The 14927-nt window shown below is 45.8% G+C and overlaps 2 protein-coding genes across 2 annotated transcripts in view; one reads left to right on the top strand and one right to left on the bottom strand.

The window, feature by feature from the left end:
- Window positions 1–14927, top strand: part of LOC140703737 (uncharacterized) — a 465058-nt gene that overhangs the window by 282092 nt on the left and 168039 nt on the right. The window lies entirely within an intron of this gene.
- Window positions 1–14927, bottom strand: part of LOC140703771 (uncharacterized) — a 54833-nt gene that overhangs the window by 30290 nt on the left and 9616 nt on the right. The window contains exon 4 of the mRNA XM_078388001.1: window positions 7890–9214. Coding sequence (XP_078244127.1) covers window positions 7890–9214 — 1325 coding nt within the window. The remainder of the gene's footprint in view (window positions 1–7889; window positions 9215–14927) is intronic.

The following is a 14927-nucleotide window of genomic DNA, read 5'->3' on the forward strand; positions in this document are numbered from 1 at the left end:
TCTGATGCTGCAAAGAAAAATACTGCATACGAACCTGGAATGTAAGACCTATGAACCTTGGTAAGCTGGATGCGGTCAAACAGGAGATGGCAAGAATCAACATTGACGTCCTGGGCGTCAGTGAACTAAAATGGATGGGAGTGAGTGAATTTAATTCAGACGATTATCATATCCACTATTGTGGGCAAGAATCCCATAGAAGAAATGGAGTAGCCCTCATAGTCAACAAAAGAGTGGAAAAAGCTATATTGGGATACAATCTCAAACTGATAGATTTGAATGCAAATCCAAGGCAAAACTTTCAGTTTCCAAGTTTATGCACCAACCAATAATTCTGAAGAGGCCGAAATTGACCAATTCTATGAAGACTTTTCTAATTGACCAATTCTATGCTCACTGGAAAGACAGATCCTTAAACTGAGGCTCTAATACCTTGGCCATCTCATGAGAATAAAAAACTCCCTGGAAAAGACCCTGATGATGGGAAATTGTGAGGGCAAGAGGAGAAGGGGACGACAGAGGAAGAGATGGTTGGACAGTGTCATTGAAGCAACCAACATGAATTTGACCCAACTCCGGGAGGCAGTGGAAGGCAGGAGGAGCCGGCGTGCTCTGGTCCATGGGGTCACGAAGTGTCGGACATGACTTGATGACTAAACAACAACAACATGAAGGCTTACAACACCTTATATAGAGGTTCTAATTCTAGGGGACTGGAATGCTAAAGTAGGGAGTGACTGAAAAACGACTGAAAAACAACAACAGCAACAGCAACAGCAACAGCAACAGCAACAACAACAACAACAACAACAACAACAACAACAACAACAACAACAACAAAGTCCTTAAGTAGTGTGTAGCATCTGTGCCATGGATAAGCTTGACCATTAAAAACACTTTACTTTGAAAGTACTTAAAATGGGATTTGTAATTCCTCAGAACTCACAACACATCTGCAAGGTAGGACTTCTCTATGGTAGCCAGTAAATGACGTTTCCATTCCACTGGATTTAAGTCTAACCCTGCTGTTCCAAGAGACTAGTCTTTATTTAAGATTTTATAATTATTTTTATTAAGAAAATATAGATTCATAGAAATAGTTTGTTTGCTAAAGCATAGCATAAAACATATCCAAAGATTCCAATAGTTAAATAAATCTGCTACTTCTCTTTAAAAGAAGAAAAACTATATTTTACGCTAAGTAGCTTCTAAGAAGGGCTATTCACCCCTCCTCCTTCTGTCTCTACGTTCTGTAAGCATTTTCTCACATAGCACATTCCATTCCGAAACTCCCCTCTCCAAGCTTGCAAAGCAACGAGAAGCTGTCTTTACATCCTCCATCTTTTTCTACATCACTTAAGCCCTTCTTCTTCTTGGCCCTTCTTAGCTATAAACCAATTAACTTCAAAGAAGAGTAACACCATTCTCCACCCCAAATGCCCACGCTGGGGCCAGGTGTTTTATCTCGTTCCCAATTAGGATGATATTCTTGTTTGGTCTCCTGGGCCTCTTGCGTCCTCCTTCGTTTTTCTTGGAGTTCTCTCTCTACCAGCCTAGTTGTAAATTAGGAAAAACAGTCTCATGACCCTTACTACATTCCAAGGCTTTCAAATCATTTCACTTTGAACCCAACATGTTCCCTTTTCCTCTGACTACAAATCCCACTCTCCTTAAAATCATCACAGAACTCGTGGCATGAATAAAAGCCAACAGCGACATATTTTACCTCCTGTTGCAAAGGCTGGGCAACTTTGGTCAGGCCGAGAGTCGGAATTTTGATGCAGCTGGAAATAGCCAAAATCTAATTGCTTCCTATTTCTTTTTAATGTGAGGGATGTGCCCTTGGATGGGAGGAAATAAGGCAAAACCAGCTGCATCATTCCATGAGACAAGCTCAGATTTGGCCTATTGCACTTTTTCATTTGGTATTTTGATTGATTGATTGTCAGGATGAGGAAGGAGTCAAAACAGCCTTCAGTGCTGTGTTGGTCTACCAGTCCAGGTTCAGAGATTGCCCTTTTTGCAGTGGCTCCAGGAGTGAAGGTGTTTCACAAAAGGGGCCGCAAATGGTATTGAGACCCTCATCTGCCACATTCACGGTTTCTACCACAAGGCGAATGATGCCACGTGGAGGAAGAGTGGGGAGATCTTGTAAGCTGAGACCCTCCACGGGAATGTGGTTCCTAACTTGGACGGGACCTTCCCCACCTGGACAATCAAGCTGAGTCCGTGGATGGGATTACAGGAAAGGCCCTGAAGGTAGATGAGAACAAAGGTCATATTTCTGGCCCTAGCACTTGATCCAGGCAGTGATCAGCCACCAGCCCCAGCGGGAAACCCATCAGAAGGGAGGGTGTATGTGTGGTTGCACTCCCAGGCCCAAATCCTGTTCCTTAGTGTAGTAAGGAGCACTCGAGGAGGCCCCTTGAATCCCTGGGGTATTCAGTGAGTCAGCTCAACCAAAAATTCCTCTGACAAGCCTACTCTAAATGCAACTTATTCTAGCAGAGCAAGGCATCGAGAGAAGCTGCCTTTCAATCAATTGAGTTTATGAAAGTGTATATCCACTCCCAGCCTTGTGGTAATATCCTCTCCTTTTACCTTTCTACCTCTCCAACTTCCACTGTCTCCCTTCTTGATTGTTCCCAGAAGATATATTTCTCTTCCCTCCTCCTGTCTTATTCCTTTCTTTTACTCTTGCACCTCTGCTGCTACTAAGGTTTCTTTACCTGGTGGATCCTTCTTTTCTTCTGATGGACCTTCTGCTACCCTGACTGGAACTTCCACCCAGAACTATCTCTAGCCTCCTGGTTTTCTCTGTGACCCTTCTCATCTCTCTATCTTCCCATTCTCCCCACGAAGGTGTCACTTCTCAAACAGGTCATATGTTCTGTATCTGGGGCTCCATGGGATTCTCCCTCCTCTTCTCAGGAAAGGATGGCAATCCAGTCAGGATGGGTTCAGCCCAACTTTCTCTCTCATATAGACAACCAGTGAGAAGGTGTTTGAAGCTCATCTGGGTATCTCATAAGAAGTCTTTTCATTGTTGCAATGATGCCAGGCAATTCCAAAACTTTTTAGTTCTGTAGAAGTTCATTTATTTAATGTACTAAATTGTAAAAATGTAAGGGAGTCTTACAGGCATGAGGAATAAAATGTAGGTACAGATCTTCAAATCCAAAAATCATACAGTTATGCAAAACTGCAAGCTTATTTAAAATACCTCATTGCACCTTGTAAAAAGAAGCAGGCATTTAAATTTAGATAATAGGGAAAATTTAAGACGTAAACAAAATGGCCTCCCGCTGTGTTTTTGCACGGATTCCTCGCTGCACAGACAGCGAAAATGGCCGCGCTATGGAGGATCCTTGCTGGACGGTGAGTTTGAAGCCCCTAGGAACGCATTAATCTGATTTTAATGCGTTTCTATGTTCTTTTAAAAATTGCATTACGCTTTCGTTCTACAGCGATTTCGCCGGAACAAATTAACGTCGTAATGCGAGGCACCACTGTACTTGCTTTTCTTTCATCAGTTAGCCTTAGAACGTCCAGCCTTTTCTTTTTACACTAATTTTGTACAAGCTTCCGTTGCACAATATATGCTTATTCTCATTTTTATAGCACATGGTTCCATGTCTACTTTCAGACATCTCTATGTCAATTAACGACATAAGTAAAACACATCACAAGTGGTACTTCAAAATGCACTCCGTTTTTTGTCTTTTCAATTTTATTTATTTATTTATTTATTCAATTTTTACCCCGCCCCTCTAGACAACGTCTACTCGGGGCGGCTTAAAAAAATAAAAACACATTAAAAGAATGTAGAGAAATAACTAGCATAATGCAATTATTATAATTAATACTATCCAAGATGGCAACATTAAGAACCAGAAAAAAGGGGAAAAAAGAACTTAGGTGACTGGGGGGAAGGCCTGTCTGAATAACCATGTTTTTAGTTGGTTTTTGAACACACCCAGCGAGGGTGCCAGCCGAATTTCAGTGGGAAGTGTGTTCCACAGCCGAGGGGCAACCGCCGAGAAGGCCCGGTTTCTTGTTTTCTCCTTCCGGGTCTCCCTCGGCATCAATCCCCTCAGTTGTCCCTGCTGGCTATGTCGGGTGACTCGGGTAGATCTGGGTGGGAGGAGGCGATCTGCCAAATATTGAGGTCCCAAACCGTTTAGGGCTTTATATGTAATCATTAATACTTTGAAGTCAATGCGGAAACGAATAGGTAACCAGTGCAGCACAGCCAGAGTGGGGGAGATGAGCTGATATTTTCTCACCCCACTAATAAGCCTGGCTGCTGCATTCTGGACCATCTGAAGTTTCCGCGTGAGCCTCAAAGGCAGCCCCACGTAGAGTGCGTTACAATGGTCTAGTCTCGAGATTACGAGCGCGTGGACTAGAGTAGTGAGGGCCCCCCGATCATGATATGGCCGCAGCTGGGCAATTCGCCATAGATGAAAATAGGCAGAACGGACCATGGACGCCACCTGGGTTTCCATGGTTAGTGCCGGGTCCAGATGTATCCCCAAGCTGCAGACCTCACTCTTTGTGGCAAGGGTCGTCCCTCCAAAAGAAAGGGAGTCACCTATGCCGCTGACGGGAGGGCCACCCACCCTAAAGACCTCCATCTTGTCCAGGTTCAGCCTCAATCCATTTGACTGCATCCATTCCAGTACGGTGTCCAGGCAGCGCTGGAGGGACTGGACGGCATCCACTGAAGTTGGAGTAAAAGAGATGTAGAGCTGTGTGTCATCAGCATACTGGTGACACGATGCCCCACACCCTCTGATGACCCCACCCAGCAGCCCCATGAAGATGTTAAACAGCATTGGGGAGATGATTGACCCCTGTGGAACCCCACAATTGAGACTCCATGGGGCCGAGACATTCTCCCCAATCTGCACTCTCTGGGGGCGGTCCTCCAGGAAGGAGCGGAGCCAGGCAAGTGGCAGGCCACCGACTCCCAGCTTGGAGAGCCTCCCCAGGAGGATACTGTGGTTGACGGTATCAAAGGCAGCTGAGATGTCGAGGAGAACCAACAAGGACACATTGCCCCTGCCGGCCTCCCTCAACAGGTCATCCAGCAGTGCAACCAGTGCCGTCTCTGTACCATAGCGCGGCCTGAAGCCCAACTGAAATGGGTCTAGAGCATTGGTTTCATCTAAGAGCGCCTGAAGCTGGTCTGCCACCACCCTCTCAACCACTTTGCTGAGGAAGGACACACTGGCGACGGGCCTATAATTGCCAATTTCATCTGCCGCCAGATTTGGTTTCTTCCTGATGGGCCTAATGAGTGTCTCCTTGAGGGCAAGGGGTACCTTGCCCTCCTGGAGAGACCCATTAATTATTGCAGTGGCCCATTCAGTTGTTATCGGCCTGGCTGCTTTGATTAGTCAGGCCGGGCAATGGTCGAGAGACGAGGTGGTGGCCCGACAGCGACCAAGCGCCTTGTCTACCAGCTCTGATGTTACAGGCTGAAAAGAATCGAGAATTACCGGGCAGGACGGAGCGCTGGACATCTCTGCTCGATCCATTGTATTTAAAAAAGGCGAAAGGTCACGGCGGATGGCCTCCACTTTAGATTTAAAAAACACTGCAAATTGGTCAGGGGAGATGATAGATGGAGGCCCTTCACCCTAGCCAATTCCGGATAGATCGAGAACTATACAGAAAAGTTCCGCCTGCCGGTTGGATGCTTCGCTTATCCGGTCAGCGACGTAAGCTCTTCTAGCAGGCTTTACCTTAGCAAGGTAACGGTTAGTTGCGATCCGGACAGCAATCTTATTGTAAGCCGTCGGTTCCTTCCTCCAAATGCACTCTAGCCGTCTCCTTATTCACTTTATTGCTCGTAGATCCTGGGTATACCAGGGTCCTGGCCGAGCTCTGCTCCTGAGAGGGCGTTTGGGTGCGATCGTGTCAGCAGCCCTAGTAGCGGCGGAGAACCAGCCATCCACCAGAGCTTCAACAGGAGCGCCAGACAGTGCCGCTGGAATCCCTCTCATGGTATCCTGGAATCTCATGGGATCCAGTAACCTTCGAGGGTGGACCATCAAAATAGGCCCCTGCTCCCTGCGGGGGGGGGGGGAGGTGCCATTGCGAGGTTACATTTTATCAGGTAATGGTCTGACCATGACAAGGGGACTGACACAAGGTCAGTCACCATCAGACCATGCTCGCTACACTTGGTAGAAAAGACCAGATCAAGCATATGGCCACCCATGTGTGTGGGGCTGTTGACATGTTGGGACAAGTTCAAGGAAGCCATGGTTTCCAAAAACTCAAGAGCTGGCCTGGCTACCTCCGCCTCCGCATGGATGTTCAAGTCACCCAGGACCAGAAGTCTCGGGGACTCCAACAGTGCCGCAGAGACGAAGTCTGCCAGCTCCAGTAGGGAGGTGGCTGGGTTGCTGGGAGCACAGTAACCCAGCAAGATCCCAATACCATCCCTGGCCCCAATCCACACATGGAGAGCCTCCAGACCTGGCCTCACAAGCGAGGAGCGCCTAGTAACCTCTATTGATTTTCTATAAACAATGGCAACTCCCCCCCCACCCCTCCAGTCTGCCCTGGTGCTGCACTGCATAACCCGGACGGCAGGAAAGGGTCAAAGGGACCCCTCCTTCCCTACCCATCCAGGCCTCAGTTATGCATGCCAGGTCTGCATCCTCATCCAGAATAAGGTCTTGTATAAACTGGGATTTATTGGATAAAGACCTGGCGTTCAGAAGCACCAACTTCAGAGTGGAGGGCCAGCTGGGCTGCCTACCTCGATTTTGGCAGTTGGTCACAGTGTCAGAACAGTGAACAGCCTTCAGACATCTGTTCACTGTTCTTCTGACATGAGTAGTCACTGTGCCAACACCTTTATACCTCCCTCTACATGTTATCACACCGATATTAGACATCTCGCTGGGGAAACAGGCCATCCTGTCCATGTCAAGAAGGGGGGGGTGGAGAAGGAGGGAGATCGAGAAAAAGAAGGAAAAGAACAAAGAAAAAGAATACTACAATGATCAAATAAGCAATAAGAAATTAACGTATAATATGTAATAGTAACCTTAAAACATGAAATAAAAATATATTAAATTAGACAAAGATTAAACCACCCCACATTACTTCTCCAAATTATACACAAATTAAAAGATTCAGTACATTAGAAAATTCAATAAAATTCAAATTATACAATTTAAATAATTACAATACTGAAATTTAAAATATGCATTTGTTTAAAATGGATTAAACAATAAATAGAATGGGGCAAGCTAATGACAACAAACGGAATAATACAGAATAAAACATAAACATCTGTTTACCATTACATCAGCATTTCGTTGTTTATTCTTTCCAGTGAAAACCAGCACAAACGTCAATCAGCTCCTTATGCCTTAACTTATCAGGAGCTGTGACTCCACGTTCCATGCATTTATGTGGTTTCTTCCCAGTCAGAGTTCTTTTATGTAACCTAAGGTAATCACTGCGACTAAATCCCTTTCCACATTCCATGAATTTATAAGGTTTCTCCCCAGTGAGTCCTTTGATGTAACCTAAGGTTACCACTATGACTAAAGCTCTTTCCACATTCCAAGCATTTATGTGGTTTCTCCCCAGTGTGAGTCCTTTCATGTGATCTAAGGTTAGCACTATCACAAAAGCTCTTTCCACATTCCATGCATTTATGTGGTTTCTCCCCAGTGTGAATCCTTTGATGTAACCTAAGGTTACCACTCTGACTAAAGCTCTTTCCACATTCCATGCATTTATGTGGCTTCTCCCCAGTGTGAATCCTTTGATGTAACCTAAGGTTACCACTACGACTAAAGCTCTTTCCACATTCAATGCATTTATGTGGTTTCTCCCGAGTGTGAGTCCTTTGATGTAACCTAAGGCTACTACTATCACTAAAACTCTTTCCACATTCCATGCATTTATATGGTTTCTCCCCAGTATGAGTCCTTTGATGTGTCCTAAGGTGACCACTCTGACCAAAACTTTTTCCACATTCCATGCACTTATGTGGCTTCTCCCCAGTGTGAGTCCTTTGATGTAACCTAAGGTGACCACTCTGACTAAAGCTCTTTCCACATTCAATGCATTTATGTGGTTTCTCCCCAGTGTGAGTCCTTCTATGTAACCTAAGGCTACTACTATCCCTAAAACTCTTTCCACATTCCGTGCATTTATGTGGTTTCTCCCCAGTGTGAGTCCTTTCATGTGAACTAAGCTGGCTACTCTGACTAAAACTCTTTCCACATTCCATGCATTTATGTGGTTTCTCCCCAGTGTGAGTCCTTTCATGTGACCGAAGGTTACCACTGCAACTAAAGCTCTTTCCACATTCCATGCATTTATGTGGTTTCTCCCCAGTGTGAGTCCTTTGATGTAACCTAAGTTCACCATTGCTTCTATAGCTCTTTAGACATTCCATGCATTTATGTGGCTTCTCCCCAGTGTGAGTCCTTTGATGTAACCTAAGTTGACCACTATGACTAAAACTCTTTCCACATTCCGTGCATTTATGTGGTTTCTCCCCAGTGTGAGTCCTTTCATGTGACCTAAGTTGGCCACTCAGACTAAAACTCTTTCCACATTCCATGCAGTTATGTGGTTTCTCCCCAGTGTGAGTTCTTTGATGTAACCTAAGATTACCACTCTGACTAAAGCTCTTTCCACATTCCATGCATTTATGTGGTTTCTCCCCAGTGTGAGTTCTTTGATGTAACCTTAGGGCACAACTGTGACTAAAGCTCTTTAGACATTCCATGCATTTATGTGGTTTCTCCCCAGTGTGAGTCCTTTGATGTAATCTAAGGACACCACTGCAGCTAAAGCTCTTTCCACATTCCATGCATTTATGTGGTTTTTCTCCATTGTGAGTCTTTTGATGTAATCTAAGGACACCACTGTGACTAAAACTCTTTCCACACTCTATGCATTTATAAGGTTTCTCCCCAGTGTGAGTCCTTTCATGTAACCTAAGCTCATCACTCCTACTATAGCTCTTTCCACATTCCGTAGATGGATACAGTTTCTCTCCTGCATGTTTTCTTTGATGTCTACTGAGGTGACATGCATTTACGTGGTTTCTCCCCTGCGTCACTGCTTTCATGTGAACTCCATGCCTGCCCAATCCGATTTTCAATCCAATGTTTTCTTGCCTGCTTTTCAGTTCTTGTTGCTGGGCAATTCTTCTTCTCCTGTTCATCATCTGGTAGATTAGAAAAAGAAGAGAAACAACCACTTCCAAAATCTGCAGGAATAAGGAATGATGTGTTCGGTCTCCGCCTGAGTCACGGAGGATGAAGGAAAGACAGGCAAAAAGGAGAGGGAAGAAAACCAGTGAGGGGATGAGACCGGAGTGGAGATTGTTCCTTTCGGCTTGGGATTGGAAGGGACCATTTGGAGGGAGGAGTCATGAAGGGGGGATCATTTTCACGCCCAAATAAGTACATCAAATTCAAAGTATGTTAACTTCTTTTCCTTCTCAAATTCTCCCCAATGATTGTACAGTGGTGCCTCGTATTCCGAGTGCTCCGTTTTACGATGAAATCGCTTTACGTTGATGTTTTTGCGATCACAAAAGTGATCGCAAAACGACGTTTCCTATGGGGGAATTTCTCTTTGCGATGGTCGGTTCCCTGCTTCGAGAACCGATCATCACAAAGCGATGATTTTCGGTCAGCTGATCGGTGGTTTCAAAATGGCAGCCGAGTAAAAAACATGGCTCCCTGCTTTGTTTCTGGACAGATTCCTCGCTGCATAGGCAGCGAAAATGGCCGCGCTATGGAGGATCTTTGCTGAATGGTGAGTTTCAAGCCCCTAGGAACGCATTAATCGGGTTTTAATGCGTTTCTATGGGATTTTAATTACGCATTACAACGTTTTTGTTTTACAGCGATTTCGCTGGAACGAATTAACGTTGGAATGTGAGGCACCACTGTACAGTGGTGCCTCGCTTAGCGATTGCATCGTTTAACGATGTTTTTGCTTATTGATGAGGTTTTTGGAGCGATCTTGCGCTCCGTTTAGCGATGTTCCCTATGAGGGAATTTTGCTTAGCGATGTTCCGGAGCTTGCTTCACTTAGCGATGTTTTTGATAGCTCCGATTTTCGCTTAGCGATGTTTTTGACAGCTCTGTTTTCGCTGGTTTTAAAGTGTTTTAAAATGTTTAAAAAGGGTTTAAAGTGCTTGGAATCATTAGTGCACTTAATAAACCCTTTGTTAAACAAATTTGGCTTCAATGTATTCGCGAAGGCTTTCACGACACGGATCTAATGGTTGTTGTGGGTTTTTCAGGCTTCTTGGCTGTGTTCTGAATGTGGTTCTTCCTAACGTTTTGCCAGTCTCTGTGGCTGGCATCTTCAGAGGACAGCAAACTGTTTGCTGTCCTCTGAAGATGCCGGCCACAGAGACTGGCGAAACGTTAGGAAGAACCACCTTCAGAACATGGCCAAGAAGCCCGAAAAACCCACAATAACCAAATTTGGCTTCGTTCTGACTCTTTTTGGATTTTTAGTGATTTTTTTCTTCCCCACTGAAATGCATTGCCAATGCATTTCAATGGAGAAACCGCGTTTTGCATAGCGATGTTTCCTATGGCGATTTTCGCTTAGCGATGGTAATCTGTTCCCATGAATCTCTATGGGAAAACGTTTTTCACTTAGTGATGTTTTCCCATAGCGATGATTTTTTTGGCACTAATTAACATCGTTAAGCGAGGCACCACTGTACTTCAGTGGTGCTGAAGTACAGTGGTGCCTCGCAACCCCCAACCTTGCTTAGGGTTCACTCTCCCCATTAAGCTCACTCCAAACCGCACATGGGCTTGGGGGGGCAGCACCCAGGGAGGAGGTCTTGGTGTTAGGTGCCCCTGCTATAAAAGAAAGCATTTCAGGATCACCTGGTGCGGAACAGACCATTCAGCACCATTCACTCCACAAAAGATCTGCCGGGAGAGGGAATGCCGCAGAAGAAGAGGCTGGGTAATCCTTCTTTCCTCCTGCCCTCCATGTGGAAGGGCCAGAGGCTTCGGCCTCTTTCCAAAGCCCCTTTTTGTTCCACTCCATGGAGAGCCACAAATTGGAGGCAGGAGGGCGAACCCCTAGGAAAAAGGAGCAAGAAGAAAGTCCACCACCACCTCCCTCCTACTTGCCTTTCAGAAAAAAACGGTCTGTATTCACAGGCAACAGAAGGAAGCTGCCAAGCCGTGTGTGTGTGTGTGTGTGTGTGTGTGTGTGTGTGTGTGTGTGTGTGTGTGTGTGTGTGTGTGTGTGTGTGTGTGTGTGTGTGTGTGTGTGTGTGTGTGTGTCTTCCCTCCTCCTCCTGCAGTTGATCCTCAGCCCTCCTCTCTGCCAGATCATCCAGGAAAAGAGAAACACACAGAGAGAAGCCCGGGCGCGCACACACAGAGACACAGAGCATGTGTGCAAAATTGCAAGAGGTCCAGCAGATGTTCCCCCTCGGAGGGAAAGTTCAGGGAGGACCCCCCTCCCTCACAAACCCTATTTCTCCTTCCCGCTCCCCAAGTCCTCCACTTCTCGCCTACCCCCCAGCACCCCCCCTTACCTCTAGAGCGCCACCTACGACTTTGTCCTTTTAAGGGAGGGAGGGGGTTGTCCTGGGTCATTAGAAGGAAGGGGGGAGATGGAAGGCAAGTTTCTCACTTCCTTTGTTTCCATCCACCGGTGCTCGCAGGATTCAGGAGAAGGCAGTGTCTCTTACCCCCCTCGACACCCACATACACCCACACATGCAGTTGATGAAGTCCTAGGGCCTTGCAGGGGCGTTGGCCTCCCTGTCCCCGGGCGGTGGGGTGGGTGATCGGGGGAGAGCGTTGAAGGGCAGGAAGGCTCCAAAGAGGAGGAAATGGCTGAGTGCGGAGCTTCCTCGGGGCTGCCCAAGTTCTCCACTTCTTGTGGAAGGAAAGACTCAGAGGACACAGAGTTCCCGTCACCAGAGTCTGTTCATGAATATTTGAAGAGAGAAAAGGAGACAAACAGGCAGAGCCTTTCCTGCATCTTGAATTAAAGAGCGCTCAGACCAGGGAGTTCAGGCTCTCAGACCCACCCGGATTGTGCGTCTCTCCTTCCAGCTCTACTGAACATCACTACTGGAAAAACCATAGCTTTGACTATGCGGACTTTTGTCAGCAAGATGATGTCCCTGCTTTTTAAAATGCTGTCGAGGTTTGTTCTCGCTTTCCACCCAAGAAGCAGGCATCTTTTAATTTCGTGGCTGCAGTCAAGCCCTAATCTCCTGTAGAATTTGCCTCCCCTTCCACTGCTGTGGGGAGTGTCTGGTGACCCAGAGTTTACACAGCGATTCCCAGAGCCCTAGGATTCCCTCTGCTCTCGCTGCCATCATGCCACCTCCCCAGAACTAAAGGCCTTCCCCATTTTTCGATAATAAATTCTAACTGAATTACTATATCAAAACCTTGACCGTCTCTTCCTTCGTGCTCTCTGGTTCGGCTCATGAAACTTCAGGCAGTTGAGTCCTGGCCACTGGACTTCTTATCCACAGAATCAGGAGGACGTCCAGTGGCCAGGACTCACCTGTCTGAGAATCTCACTTGGAGGATGGAGAATCTTCCTAGATCAATGCGGGTCTGGACCATGACAGGGTGCACGACCCGGGCGGGGGCTCGAATTGGTCTTGCAAGGGGGGGACCTGGTCTGGTTCAAAAGGGAGCAGCCGTGACAAAGGGACAATAATGGAAAGAAGGAAACAAGCTTGCTTTGCCATGACTATAGAAAGAGTTGATATTCTTAGGGTCTCCGGTTGCTCTAACCCCTTGGGTAACAGACACCAAACCTTGTTACCTTGGACCGGTTTTCCTTGTTTCATGAAACAGGCTGCAGCAAATACCGATCCACAGTCGTGGGGGTGCCCAGACAACTGGAACGGTGGCAGAAGCCCAATTATTGCAGCCCCCTTGGAAGACGAGCCGTTCGCTTGCTGGCAGAGCTTTTCGGGGATCACGACCCAGTTTTTGTCTCCACTGAGAAGTGAAGCTCGGACAGAGCTTTGCTCATTGTCACTGTGCCTGGAATGGGTTGCGTCGCAGAGTTCAGCCCCGCTGCCTCGGGAGGAACCTGGTTTCCCTCCAAAGGGAAGGAGAATCCTGCACAGGAGCCCTGCAGCACCCTGAAGCTTGCATCACTGCACAGGCTCACCTCTTTCCTTTCAGGGAATCAAAAAAAGCTCTATCATGTTTAAAATTGCATCTTAAAATTGAAGACATGATCAGGGGTGGCGGTGGTGGTGTATCTTCATTTTGCATGGCCTCAGAAGGCATGAAGGGTGTGAAGAAAGAAGCCACTGATGTAAGTGGAGGGTTTTCTGCCTGTGTTTCTCTTCCCGGGCAGGAGGTTCCTTTCTCTGGAAGAAAGCAGGCGATCCTGGGCGGTCTTTCTGGGGAGAGGCAGCTGCCAACCGAGAGTGGCTATCACAGTAAACGGTGTGTCTGTGTGTAAAACTAAAACGGTTTTTTGTGTGTGTGTGTCTGTGTGTAAAACTAAGTTTGTCAAAGCAAAACCTAGACTTTTGGTATGACTAGCATGTTTCATGGTGGGATCGGTTTTTCTTTTCTTTGTTTTTTAAAGCATTTCATAAATTTTTCACTATAGCTACACTCAGTTTTTGCTTATTGAACATCGTGTTACAATGGTTGCTTATAATTATTTGGGTTTTTTGTCTCTCGGTGTCTTCGTAGTTGTCCCTTCAAAATCTATACATTTCTTAAATATTTAAACGATTCATGTGTATATTTTAGTATACTGTACAATATTGGCTACTATCATAATATTGCTCTCATAGCATACAATGTTCTTAAAATCTTCTAATAACATACCAAATACAAACAATACCCCTTTCAATTCTATATATTTCTGAAGTTATTTAACTGACTAACTTTGTATTTTATACCAATAATAACTAATTATGTTCCTAATTATGTTTGGGGACAAAATGGGCTTGTACAAGCGAGATGGGCTTCGCCTGAATGAAGACGGAACCGGACTACTGACGCAATAACATTAAAAAGGTGGCAGAGTTGTGATGTGTGTGCATGTTTGGCCTGGATCAGGTGAAGAACCAGAGAGAGAGAGAGAGAGAGAGAGAGAGTTAGGGCACAAATGATGGAGACCAACAAAACCCAGAGGAACTATGGGCCTTTATATTTCTAGCTAGAAGCCCTCATTGTGAGAGAGTCAACTTTTGAACTGTTATCGTTTTGAACTCAGTTGACAAAAACCATCTGCTGTTGGGAGTAGAGTCAAGGGGATTAAGACGACCCTGGTACGAAGATCCTCCTGAGCAAAGCTGATTCCACACCTGTCCACTAAGTGATGGAAGACATATTAAGCATTCCACACTTCACAATAACTGATAAGGACCATGTATCTAGGGGGAAACAAAGGAATCTCTGCCATGCATGCTCTGTGAGCAATCTGAGACAAAGAAATGTATTTGACGCATGCTCTACTATAAGAACTGCCTAAATAGAATATAAGAAGAGGGGTCTGGGAAAACATTAGTCTGTCTGTTTTGTCTGTTAGTCCGTCTGCTGAGACCAAAAGGCTTTTGGAACAAATTACTTTGGAACTTGGACAATGCAAATAAAGAATTCTTCTCTCTTTGGTGAGTATGTATGTGGTGTGAATGTGCTGAAGGCATGAAACCCCTTTATTTAGAATTGCAATCAATAGGTAATAAAGTATATTTCTTTTTGCATTTATTAATGTGTCTTGTGAGGTTCTTTGCTGTTTAATGTTGTTCTTCCTGGGATACGAAAGAACCAGCAGTCACCCTTTTGTGACAGAGCAGCTTTTAAACTGAATCCGGGAGGAAAGCCGACAGGAGCCAAGCGGCATCCATTTTGGGACTCCTCAAACCTATGGAATGAGGGTGGAGAGAGCGT

This window comes from Pogona vitticeps, chromosome 2, assembly GCF_051106095.1.
Source record: "Pogona vitticeps strain Pit_001003342236 chromosome 2, PviZW2.1, whole genome shotgun sequence".
NCBI lineage: Eukaryota > Metazoa > Chordata > Lepidosauria > Squamata > Agamidae > Pogona > Pogona vitticeps.